This window comes from Sinocyclocheilus anshuiensis, unplaced genomic scaffold, assembly GCF_001515605.1.
Source record: "Sinocyclocheilus anshuiensis isolate Anshui unplaced genomic scaffold, SAMN03320099.WGS_v1.1 scaffold55, whole genome shotgun sequence".
NCBI classification, from domain to species: Eukaryota; Metazoa; Chordata; class Actinopteri; order Cypriniformes; family Cyprinidae; genus Sinocyclocheilus; species Sinocyclocheilus anshuiensis.
In genome coordinates, this window is record NW_015549647.1 from 130,803 (window position 1) to 143,739 (window position 12,937).

Below are 12,937 nucleotides of genomic sequence, written 5' to 3' on the forward strand. Positions count from 1 at the left end.
GGGGGAGTCAGAGAGGGTGAAGGTTTAAGGCTCTTACCAGCTGCTTGTTGAATTTGGCCACTTCCTCCTCAAATGCTGTGTCTTTCGTTTCATCCGCCTTTCCCAACTTCTGCAACACCTATCAGAGAGCAACGCAAAGCAGCCGACATCATACATACTCTAATATACAAACACATACTGGTACAAAACATCTGCATTACTGGTGTGTAAGCCGGCCTTTGTGTTTGTGGGGACCAAGGCAAGAATTTGAAAATATCATAACCTAAAAATGTCAAATGTAACAAGTGGTTTTTCTTTGTAAACGAAAGCGCTAAAAAAATTTGAATTAATGTAAAGAAACAAACAAAGAACTATGTATAAAAGTGAGTATAATATATTTTGTGAAAAGACTGGTTTAGTTGCATCATGCCCCTCATAATCAACTTTAATAACATTGAACTTATCACACTGTATCTGGTTAGAACTGTGTGAAAACCATAAACAGCCTACAGTCAACATGTCCTAAACAGATGCGACGTGACAAAGTAACAAGCAAAGAAAGTTATCCGTACCATATTTATCTGAATTTCTGTCAAGCTAATCAACTTGTTTATTGTGATTAACAGTAGTGATAATAAATCAAATTATTTATTATTATTATTATTATACATTGCTGTCAGGTTTAACCACATCCTATAATTGTGATAAAATCATCAGCATGGCATTATTGCTTTAATAAATTCTTCAGCAGCTGTCAGACATTTCGCATTACATGGACTTTTTGATTCATTCATCTGATTAACAATTTTTTAAATGCCTTTTTTATTTTAAACGAATGAAAAACGCAATCTTAAGAGTGTAGATGTGTATGTGTGTCTTAAAAAGGTGGCAAGAAATAGGATCTTAGATCCCCGGCCAACACAAATGGTGCTTTCAGTATCGGTTCCATGTTCTTCTTCCCCATGAAGAACGCTGACATACAGTAACTGTTCATAAAAAATGAAACTTATTCAAAGAGGCTTATGACGAGTTCTCATTAACTGAACTTTCTTGCCACACACACATACAAACACCTGCCAAAAGTTCAAAGCACAATGTCCTTTTATTCCATAGGATGTTTCCATTATACAACTATTTCCTAGCCGATTTAATTATGCACATTTCCTTTAGTTCAGATTGCCCTACTTCCTGACCAACATGTATGAGGTAGTGCATGGTTCTATTTATTCAGAGGTCATTTCCTTTTCCGTCTGCTCCCCCATATCACTTCTCGCAGCATATTAATCATGCCATGCCATTTGTGACACAGAGATATTGGTTTCCTTCAGCCTGACACAGGCAACAGAATAGCACATCCTGTGAAGTCCCTTTCATAATGTCAAAAGGATTCAAGATGAAAGAATGAAGTTTATAGGATGGTGCATCCCTGAATGGTCTCACATTGTGTCCATGTTAAAATACTTTCAAAAAATTTGAATATGCAAAGACAAGTAAGCCATCTAAAGGTTAATTTCCCTAAACAGTTTGGGATGGGACTGTTTGGCTGACCAATGGAAGACAGAATGCTCACTTCTCTACAAATAAAAAGTACCTAGAGCAAAAAAGGCTACACATAACAGGAAACTGTGCATTCTGTTCATTTTTGTAACAGTTTTCAGATATAACTAAATAGAAAAATACAGTAAGTTCCTGGACTAGTAGAGCAAAGGGTTTCAATAAAGCTCGAGTGGAAATCATAGTAACCCTTTAATCTCCCGCTGGCTTTCTCTTGGCCTATATTAATAAAGGCCGTGTCAGCTGTGCTCTTCTTGAAGAATGTATGAATGTGTATTACTGTGCAGGGAGTATTTGAAAGCTGATCCCGAATGCATTGCAGCAGGACCCCTCCCTCGAGCCCCCCGACATCTTAAAATACAGAGGCCTGGATCTTTGTCATGATGACCTGTGCTCCCTGAGCAGTAGAGCAGATCTGGGACTTAAGGCATTCTCTCTGACTCAGAGGTCTTCCAGGAACACTGGATATGACCGTACACCCACTGTCAGGCACTGAGCTAGTGGTCGAACAACGTGGATTTTTCAATGGCTGACGAGATATCTAGAGAGAGGAGGTGGTTGATGAATGATATGATAAAATAATACAGAATTTATAAGATAGAAGAACATTTATTTCACTCACTACTTAAAGTTCACTTTAAATTATCTGAAATAGAGCAACATCCACTAATATGACTGAGTTAATACTTTTGTTTATCAGTCAAACAGGCATGGTTATTGGTCAATTAATAAAAAAAAGATTATTCAATTAATCAGGCTGGCTTGTATATCAGTTATTTGAACGAACAGTGCTATCGTTAATTGGTGTGGAGGCTAGCATAGTTACTGTTATAGTTATTGTTCTTGGTGTGAACGGGCTTTAAGAGTGCCACCCAAGCTTCTGGGTCTGCATTTACTTTATTAGGTTTTTGTCTTTTTACAGTGCCTAGCAGCTCTCTCTGTTTGTGGGCATCTAAAATTAATCAATAACACAAATGAATCAATACAAAAATGCATTCAAATATTAATATTTATTAAGTTTAACACACATTTGTCAGTGTTGAACATTCCTCATTTATCCTTAATGTAAATAAGACGCTAAAAGTGTTATTTCTACAGTGATGCTGTCATTCAGTGTAATGGATGACACTGTAGTGTAACAGAGAATTTGCATTACTGTTCATCACGACAAAAACATTACCCTGAGTGATGAAACTTCTACTTCAGCTTATATTGCAGGCAATCAACTGGCTGCCTGTATCGAACAGTGAGCTTGGCCAGTAAAGTTAATCACAATTAATTACAACATCTCCGAATTAAAAAAAAGAAATCTAATAATAAAAGTGTTTTTTTGGCATTTCACCGAATGACGTGTTTTTGTAACTTCGGATACCACACCATGAACAGGTGGAATTAACAAATATTTAAGAGCAATAAACTAACTGACTGCTGAATGACTATCAGTTTTTTATATGATTTCAGAATGGCATCTTGTTCCTGTTACACTGAATGACCTCTGACAAACTGCATTTTCGGGACAAAAGTCCCCTGGTTATTTCATCACTTTAAAAAAACAATAAGACAGTCTTTTTAATATAACACAGCCAACACTTTTTTGAAAATGCCAAGACAACAAATTTATTTTTTAACTTGGTATTTTATATGTTTATTTAAAGATGTAATGATAAAATCAAAGCCCGGATCATGACATTGAATGACAATTTTTCACTTTGGAACATTATTTCCCCCATATTTTATATTTTATTTTCACCAAAGTTATTTGAAATATGAAACTTAAAGTACACTCTTTACTTGCATTTAACATTTACTTTTGTAAACATAATTTGATGCCGACACCAAAATGGTAACGTCTCATCTTTGACCCATCTACTAATTGTTTCTATTTGCTTATTGCTTGCCAGAAACCAACAGTTACCATCACTTGCCTTCCATGAGAAATGTCTACTCCTGCATGTTGAGATAAACTGGAAAAAGGAGTTTGATGACTGAATGAGTTTTAATGGACTCGCCGTTCTGGTTGCAATAACCAACTCAGCCTAAGATTTTCTACACATAGCCTATTTCAAATTAAGAAATCATTATAATGTAGCCAAAGGCAAGTTATGAGAAACATAATTGATTAGTTCACCTCCAGAGACCCAAGTCTTTCATTCATTTGTCATTTAATAAACACACAATAAACTAATAGTTCATGAATGACCATCCAATCACAAGAACAGACTGTTTTAAAAGCACCACAGTGATACACTCTACTGGAAGTTCTATTCCAAGAGCACTTAAATTTATAACTATAAAAAAAAAATCCCTCAACTTTTCTGCAGTTACACTTCTGCTCTAGCTGCTTTACTCTTCTGATTTACTATCGAAACTCAGTATTGAAGTACTGCTAATTTTATCATCCTGTATGTTTCCTCATTTGAAACCTGCCTTGCATAATGTGATTATTTCCTAAAAATTGCTTAAATTACAGTCTGTTCATATGGCTTTAGAAGACTAATATAGCGCACAAGTCGTATGACTACTTTTTGGAGTCCCTGGACATCCCTGGAATTGTATATGAGCAGCAGGAACATTTTTCAAGTTGTCTCCTGTGTTTCACAGACAAAAAGTCATACGGGTTTTGAATGACACGAGTAAATGATGAGAAACTTTTCATTTATGGGAGAACTATTTCTGAATCAGCATGTTTAATTTATACAGCTCTGATCAGACCAGCGCTGATCATTTGTCCGGCAGCTGAGAGATTCCTCAGTGTGTGTGTGTGTGAGTGAAACATTCGAGCAACTGAGAGGCAAGTTTATACTAATTGATGCAGTTATCCATATTAATACTCCAACATGATCTGACGATGTACAAACGCAAATTAATTCTCTCTTTCCTCTACAACAGCATAGACTTCTATTGGTTTCTATACTGTAAAAGAAGGCCTTTTGGATTTTTAGGATCAAAAAAGGACGTTCCCCACATGTACACAAATGTTTTGTCAGACTGAGCTATATTTGGGACAAATCTGTCTAAAGTAAACACACACCCACACTTCTGCTGTCTCATGGGAGTGGCAAGCGGATGGGCTTAATTAGTGTGTCTGCGGTTTAACTAACAGGTTAAAGGAGCTTACAATGAGAGAGATTTAGCAGTAGCCTATATGTGTGTGTGTGTGCAAAATTATGACCGAATTCTCCCAAGTATAAGCCAAATGTCACTTCATCTGTGTTTTATAAAGGCCCCTGGTCTTTACTTCTGGTCGACGTGTGCTGGTGTTCAGTTACAGCCCCAAAAATACCCCAGACCACAGCCGTTGGCATTCACACACACCACGGTTTGTCGCACAAGGGGTTTCTGGGGATTAGCTCACAGCTACAGCCTGTCTTCTATTCATAGCCCAATCCACACACTGCTCTGTAGCTCTATGAGGACGGACAGGTGTGTGGGTGGAGTGCGGAAGAGGGGTGTGGCTCATGCTTGAACCTCTGCCGGAGCTTTTAAGTGACAGATCGCCTGTCCAATCAGAGCAGAGGTCAGGAGAAGGCTGAGGACACTTCATTTGGGTTTCAAATCTGAGAAAAGGAGGTTGTTGTAACTTTCCACCCATCTCTTGTCCTCCAGGGTCGTTATCACTTCATAGCGACTGCACACTTCTGGAATGTTTCTACAGAAAAAAGCCTGATGTTCCAAATTAGTGACAAACATCATCTAATGACAGACAGGTGGATGAGGGAGAAGTGAGGAGTGAGAAAAGAATGCAGAGATGTGTGCCATATGCCACTAAAGGATCATGGTTAACGCTCCTCTACCTGGCTGAGTTTCAGGGGAGAAGAGGAGACTGCGACCTTACTTCAAGGCAATCATGCTGATGGCCAGCATATCATTTAGAAGGAGTGCACACACACACACAGAAGAATACACACATACAGATACTTTTGAAATGAGTCCAGCTTTTTACACTCCTAAAGGGTAGCGACAGCTGAGGACTTGAGCCACCATGAAGTACACTAAATGCAACTAAATCAAGTGCTGACAAATAATATTTAGGCCCATTGTAAAGTCTACAGACAAAATCACTCATTCCAAAAATGTATTAAAGGGATCGTTCATGGAAAAATTAAAATTCAGAAGGAGATGGAGACATTGGGCAGTATGTTCATGCTGCTCTTTTCCATACAAGCTCCAAATATGACTAAAGCAACTTAAGAAACAGTAGCAAAGACTTTAGATATACAAAGACTATTACTATGAATGGGAGAAAGTGCAACGCGCAATATGATGGAATAGTCCCGCCTTCTAAATAAAAGAGCCAATCACTAATCGGTAAAGTCATCTGAGTGCTTAGGACTGCACATGCACATTGGCTGGTCTAGCCTGAAAAAAAACAAAGTTTTTTGACGCTATTTGAGCAAAAGAAACTCAAATCTGTCTCCAGATTTCAGAATTGGGAATGACGGGAAGAGTAAATGATGACAAAATCATTTTGGGGTTAACCATTCCTTTAAGTCAGATCACTCAGATTTACATTACCGTTCAAAATTTTGGGTTAAGTTTTTTTTGTTTTTTTTGAAGAAAAAAAAGCAAAACTGCTGAAAATTTACGGTAAAGACGTTTATAATGTTACAACATTTATAATAATAAAAACTTTTTTTTTTAGCATTAAATCAGCATATTTGAATTATTTCTGAAAGATCATGTGACACTGAAGACTAGAGTACTGATGCTGAAAACTCAGCTTTGCATCACAGGAATAAATTACACTTTAAAATATATTCACATAGAAAACAATTAAATTGTAATAATATTTCACAATATTTTAGATTTACTGTATGTTTTATCAATTTCTGAAAGTATTTTTGTTTCTGTCAACAACATTAAAAAATGCTACCGACCCCAAACACTTGAATGGAAGTCTATTACAGCTACAAATAAGCCTATACCTACCTGCACAGAGTTAATTTTATGTAGTTTCAAGTAGGTTCTTTGCAAATTAAGCGCCAGTGCCTGTTGAAGGAACACCAATTTTTTGGTTCTCCATGACAATAAGGAATAATTTCATACTTTTTTTCACTGTTAAAAATACTGCAACACTTGATGATGTTGAGAATGATGAGAGAGACCTCCGAATTCTATACACAAAGACACTGAAGATCAGCACTATGAGTCTAGCATGCAGGACAGAAGAGACCCTAGGAAGAGGAACACAAACACAGAAGCAGACAATGATCCTAAATAACCTCTTAATTCTCTGTAAACATCTATATGATTACAAAGTAACGAGCATGCTTGGTCTATAGGGGCAGGAAATGCTAGAACTATCTTTTCTAGAAATCTCCTATCAAAGTCATCTAAGCCTCTTATACGTCCACCTTATGAAAGATTAAAACGGTGAAACAATATTTAGGATGAAACAACCGAAAACAAAAATGACCAGCATTCTACAAGACTAAAATGAATTAATTTCTGATGTTTCTTAAGCAGCCTCTGTCAGGTGACCAAACTGATCCTAGTGCCAGTGCAACTCACCAAGTCTCAGACCCCTAAAATACACCTAGAGAGCGGCTGAATTTATCAAGCAGTTCCTATAACCCTGGTCTTCCATCCTAAAATGACTCAAATCAAAAGCATGTCACTTTTACACAGTGCAAGGTTCTGGTGTCCAGCTGTGTGCTCTGGGAGGCCAGCGGTCATTTGGAGTGTTTAGCGTGGAAATAGCACTTCCTGTGTAGAACCTCCTGCTTTCAGCTGTGGGTCTGTTTGTGTTGATGCACCACTCATACTCTGACTGAGACTTAAACTCTGTCACAACATCACCATTTCCAACCTGCTCCAAATGTTCCTGAGAGCCAGTGATTCATTCTGCAGTGGACATAAGTTGTTTGTGAATATCTCTGATCCATACATGTCACTGTTTTAAGTCCTGGTGTATCTTAACTACTGTGTACTGTTTTAATCTGGTGTACATTCTGGGCTTTTCTGTGATACAAAACATTACAGGAGAGAGCAAAACTAGTTGGGGCATGAGGAGGTTGTCATAAGGATTCAGTAATTATAAGGTCCAACGGCACAAATGCTCTAGCAGCGGTTTTTTATGAATCCAAACACCTTAAACAAGTGGAGAAAAAAACACTGACACACATTCAGACAAGTGCCAATAATGAAGGTAGATTATAGGCACAACGTTTTTTTCGTAATAGTTCAGGGAGGGGCAAGTTGTCACGTGTGTAATTTTATAATTATGTATCATTTTTGCTGTTTTATGAATTGTTTCAGAATAATTTTACTGTTTACATTGTGGAGCCCACAACACATTTAAAAAAAAAAAAAAAAAACACACACACACACACTGATGAGAAAGCTTTTTCTAAAGAATTTTTTTACTTTAAATTTCAAATCAATAACTGCAGCTTCCCAATGAAACAACTTACCCCATGTGGCAACATGCCAATATGCCCATAAATTATCAATTAAGTTTGAACTACTGCTGTCAAACGATTAGTCATGATTAATCATGATTAATCACATCCAAAAACAGTTTTTATTTACATAATATATGTGTGTACTGTGTATATTTATAATGAATATATAAATACACAAACATACATGTATATATTTGAAAAAATATTTACATATATACATATATATATATATATATAATTTATTACATATACATATAAATATTTTATATATTTTTCTTAAATATATATGCATGTGTGTATATTTATATATACATAATAAATATACACAGTACACACACATATATTATGTAAACAAAAACTGTTTTTGGATGTGATTAATCGTTTGACATTACTAGTTTGAACTGTTGTGTTTTTTTAAACTTGAGCAAAGACAGTGGAAATGTTCAATAGTTATTTTATTCATTCATTCAAGCCTGACTTTCAAAATTAAACATAACCTAAGAAATATTCAGTGGAGTACAAAGTGTGACAAATAGCCCCAGTCTACAATACAATACAATACAATATAATACAATAGAATAAAGATTGATTCAATGCCAAGAAAAACACAAATGTCAAAAGAGCTGTGGTCTCTACCAGCTGCTGTTTAATGCACTTCATCTCAAATGAATCAATTTCAAACTTAACTTCAACAGGAACTGATGTTGGAATGAGAAATTAAACCATTTCCAATGCAAAAGAGCATAACAAACACATGAGCGAGTATTGTATGAAGCGTTTCAATGCGGTTCAGCTGTTATTTTTTACAATTTCTTCCTACAGTAAACAGTGTCAGAATATTTGACACTTAGAACACCTATTCAGCCGGTCGCAGATGAATGTGCAAACTATATAACAACAACAAATACATGCATATACAAAAATAGTAGATATAAGCACGCATACCTTCTCTTGTGCTCGGGTTATCCTCTTCTGTACATTACTGGCCAGTTTCCCGGCGTTGACTCCTTTCCCTACCTCTGCCATGTTTGAGCTTCCACTTGAAGTTTCCAAAGTGAATAAATAAATAAACCGTTATGAATGAAGCAAAGCGCAGAGAGACTGGCAGGAGATACAGAAGAACAGTAATGTATGGGGAAATACTGTCGGATCAACAGGAGGTCTGTGGGTAAACCCTCTTAAAGAGACAGTGCGCGAGTTTAGAGTCCTAAATGTGGACACGGAGAGTTATTATTAGACTAAACCCTTTCCAAACTACGCTACCAAAAAGTTTAAACTTAAAACTGTCAAACAATATACGGTCTAAGGGGTTCCGTTTTTCGCCTCTGGTAACAAGCGACTGGAAAACAAGAGAGAGAGAGAGAGAGAGAGAAGGAGGGACGGAGAGAGAGAGCGCGCTGGATTAAGTTTCCACTACTTATTATAGACACTCTCTTAAAGGCACAGGTAAACACGATCACGATATAATGGCATCTTCTTCTTTTTTTTTCTGGAAAGTTATACAAAGTCTTATTGGATAGTTATACCACGTGTTTTTAAACTCCTAGTCGTTGCAAGAAAGTGCTAGGGGGTCTTTGAAAAAGTACAAATAAATAAATAAAACTAAATAAAACATTAATTAATTAAAATTGATTTAAATAAATAAAAATACATCTAACAGTACAGAAGTAGTCTGTACAAAACCTAATAATGCAACATAATATTTACTAAATATTAAACCAGATATATTTATTAAAGCTAAACATTTACCAATAAGATTGGACACTTTTTTTATATTATTTTTTTACAGAATAAGTTTGGTTTTTATACATGAAAATATACAGTTGCCTTTTAAATTTTAGGATGCAACAGAATGATTATTTTGGGGGGTCCATGGCATCTGAAGCAAAAGATTTCCAAAAGTTGGTCACGCCGGTGACGTGTTGATTGGCATTTACTGTATGCATGTTTATATAGCAGATGCTTTTAACCAGTTAAGTGAGGAATAATAACACAACACAAGAGGTTCATCATGAAAAGTTGATAACATTCGAAATGCTGCAATACACTTCTATAAGATAACAACAATAAAGCTTGCGATATGTCATCCTATTCAACCTAATGTTTTAGTGTCTTGAGAATTTAAAAGATGAGACTAGTTTAAATGGCATGTTTGCATGGTCTCATTAGTAAGAGGAGAGTTTATCCATTCACTGGTGTCATATCACATGCGATTCCTGTTACATTAAACCCATCTGACTTCTCTTGCACTCTGTACTGTCCGTTTTCACCAGCAGTGAACAATTACATATAGACTAGTGGTTCTAAACCAGTTTTTTATTACAACAGAAGTACCAGAGGTAAAAATCAGCTTCGACAGGAGGGCCTTCCAATAATGTCTTGGTCAAATGGGGGATTTGGAATCAAAAAGGCTGAGAACCATTGACACAGACAAAACATCCAACAGATGACAAATTAATGAATTAAAGAAATTGTAATAGCCAGCAAAGTGCAAATATGAGACAAAATAAATTATTTGTGTAAAGTTTAATTTCAAAAATAGATTTTAAATACTTTACCTGAATACCTTATATTACCTTAATGATATTACAAAGCTTGTAAAACATTTTTTTTTTTAAATAGTTTAACAGACTGTTTTAAGACTAATGACAAAAGAGACGGGATTACGGGAATAGCGAACAAACATAAGGCACAGACAAGGTTTGGTCTCTCACAATTTCTGTAAGAAGAAAAACAAGAGGTCAGTTTGTAATCTGTTTTTTTACAGTTAAAAGTGATGTGTGGAAGTTTTTCAATGTGAAATACTTTTTTTTTTTATTATTATTATTATAGCTTATGCAAAGACAGCTATAAGTATAATGAGTCTCCTGAAAAGTGTAAACACTGACATTGCTCCATTTGTTTGACGAATCCGACACAGCCACACTGATTCAACCAATGGACCTTTTCACAGACTGTGATGATGCTTTTCCCCAGTTATTAACATTGTAAATGTACTGTATAGAGCGCTGTAGTAATGACATATTTTTGTAGGTCAACCCTGAGGTTCGCATCACCCTGGTTCCCTCAACAAAAAGACAATAGGATTTTTCCACTGACTTTTGGATTACTGAAGAAAATAAGCAAATGTTTATGATTCTTTCACATTTTGGTCATTTTACAATTTAACAACTTTTATGAATTTTGAAGACTAAATTACATTTCCAGATGTAAAAAGATAAACATAGGCTTTAAACAAACTACACCATGTTCGCATGGCTCTTGCATGGTCAAGCATGGTCGCCAACTCTTTCAGTCTTTATATAAGAAACATTTCACCTGAAAGTTTGTGTTAGAAAAGTCTGCAAGAGATTATGAACACAACATGTCTGTAAAAGTGGGCTGGTGAGTAGATGAGTTTTCCTGTTTGGCGTGATGACGTTTAATATCTCCCATTTAGTCTCCTGTTAGAAATCACCTTTTTCAAGACAAGCAAAAGACACGTATTACTGAATGCCATAGAATAAGACGTGGAAATATCTTGAACTTGTGTTAACTACAGACCTAATTTCAGGCTTTTAACCAATAAACCATAAAAAAAAAACAAAAAAAAACATTGACTTCTGGAAGATGGACCTGGAAGTGCTAAAATGCTAACTCGTTTCCGTGTTTTGGCCTGCAAAAATAGGTCATCTCGCAGCACTTTATAGAAGTGTATGTTTTCTGCTTCTGAGAACCCCACAAATTTGAAAAAGGGTCCATGGCACGAGTTTGGGTCAATGGGCATTAAAAATTATTTTTGCAATTTTGCAATTCTGCTTGGTGTCACTTACACACTTTAGTCATTCAAAAAGTCTGCTTTCGGTACATATTTCACCTAACTTAGCACTATCCCCTTAAGTCATAAACCCTGAGCGTTCAGTCGTTTCCATCTGTCTGTCTTCCCACCCCTCACTCACTCTGAGTTCCTTTTCAATCCATCATCTTTCATGATCTTCTAAGGCCCAAGGGTGGAAGAGTTCTGAGTCTAGCAGTAGTGTTCCCACACTGAGTAGGACCTGAGAGTACCAGTGTAAGCCGTTCTTAAGGATCCGATCCGGTCCGGTCCAGCTGTACAACAGGCGTAGAGGTGCAAATGCCCAGTGAGCTAGCTGTGGTTCATTCACCGCAGCGTAGCATGAGGTCATCACACCATTCACCACCAAAGTCCCATGGGCAGTAAGTGGGGCGTAAGCCCCCCGGTCCTCCCGCACCTCCACTCGAGAGATCCGTGAAACACGCATCCTGAATTCGCCTTCATTGACGATCAGCAAACACTGCCCTGGCTGGGCATCACTGGCAAATATCGTCCGGAGGAATCCAAGCACTGGCAGGTCCCCGCTGGAGCAGTTTCCAACCCAGATAAACAGTAAATGACCTGCTGTTAAGGAGGCGCTGTCCCCATCCTCAGTGCTGATCACATAAAAGTGCTTCTGAGTAATGGGGCTACGGTCCAGGAAGGTGAGGACCTTGCTGTAGACGAGCTCACCAGACCCATCACTTCCCATTGAGGCCAGAACAAGATCTCCTGTTCGTAGGTCTCGGATTGGTCTACGAGTGCCATCCTCCATTGTCACCAAAGCCCCTCCAGGGAAACAGCCGCCCGTCTTTGCTGCTACTGAGTGCTCTGAAGAAACGTTTGAGGAAGGAATGGAAGAGAGGAATGGGAAGATGGAGAAAGAAAGGAACAGAAAATGTTTCATTAAGGAAATAAAGAATGGATTCCATGCCCAAGCCCCTGTTTCTAATCTTCATTTTTGATTAATATACCTCTAGTCTTTTGACCCTTCATTCATTGGTTGGTCCAATGATGTTTCGCTCAGTGATTGGTTGAGTTGGTAAATAGGATCAGTGTGGTGTCCTCAAAGTGGGACTTTTACTTCTTCATTGGGACGTTGGCGTAGGAGCGCCTCCTAGTGGACTGATTCTAACTTGACTGTCAATCTTGCCTTTTTTTGTACAAATTACAATATATACATAAT

The 12,937-nt window shown here is 37.1% G+C and overlaps 2 protein-coding genes across 3 annotated transcripts in view; both read right to left on the reverse strand.

Annotated features, from left to right (window-relative positions):
- The window catches only part of bin1b (bridging integrator 1b), a 23,768-nt gene extending 14,452 nt beyond the window's left edge, over window positions 1–9,316 (reverse strand). Inside the window, exons 1-2 of one of the 2 annotated variants that reach the window (XM_016449069.1) lie at window positions 8,883–9,316; window positions 38–118 (exon numbers count right to left, since the gene is read on the reverse strand). In XM_016449069.1, the coding sequence (XP_016304555.1) occupies window positions 38–118; window positions 8,883–8,963 (162 nt within the window). In that variant the 5' untranslated portion in view covers window positions 8,964–9,316. The remainder of the gene's footprint in view (window positions 1–37; window positions 119–8,882) is intronic. The other variant, XM_016449068.1, reaches the window with a different exon arrangement.
- A 2,529-nt stretch (window positions 9,317–11,845) lies between these two features.
- LOC107660113 (indian hedgehog B protein-like) overlaps window positions 11,846–12,937 on the reverse strand; it is an 8,642-nt gene continuing 7,550 nt past the window's right edge. The window contains exon 3 of the mRNA XM_016449343.1: window positions 11,846–12,582. Within this exon, the coding sequence (XP_016304829.1) occupies window positions 11,897–12,582 (686 nt within the window). The 3' untranslated portion in view covers window positions 11,846–11,896. The remainder of the gene's footprint in view (window positions 12,583–12,937) is intronic.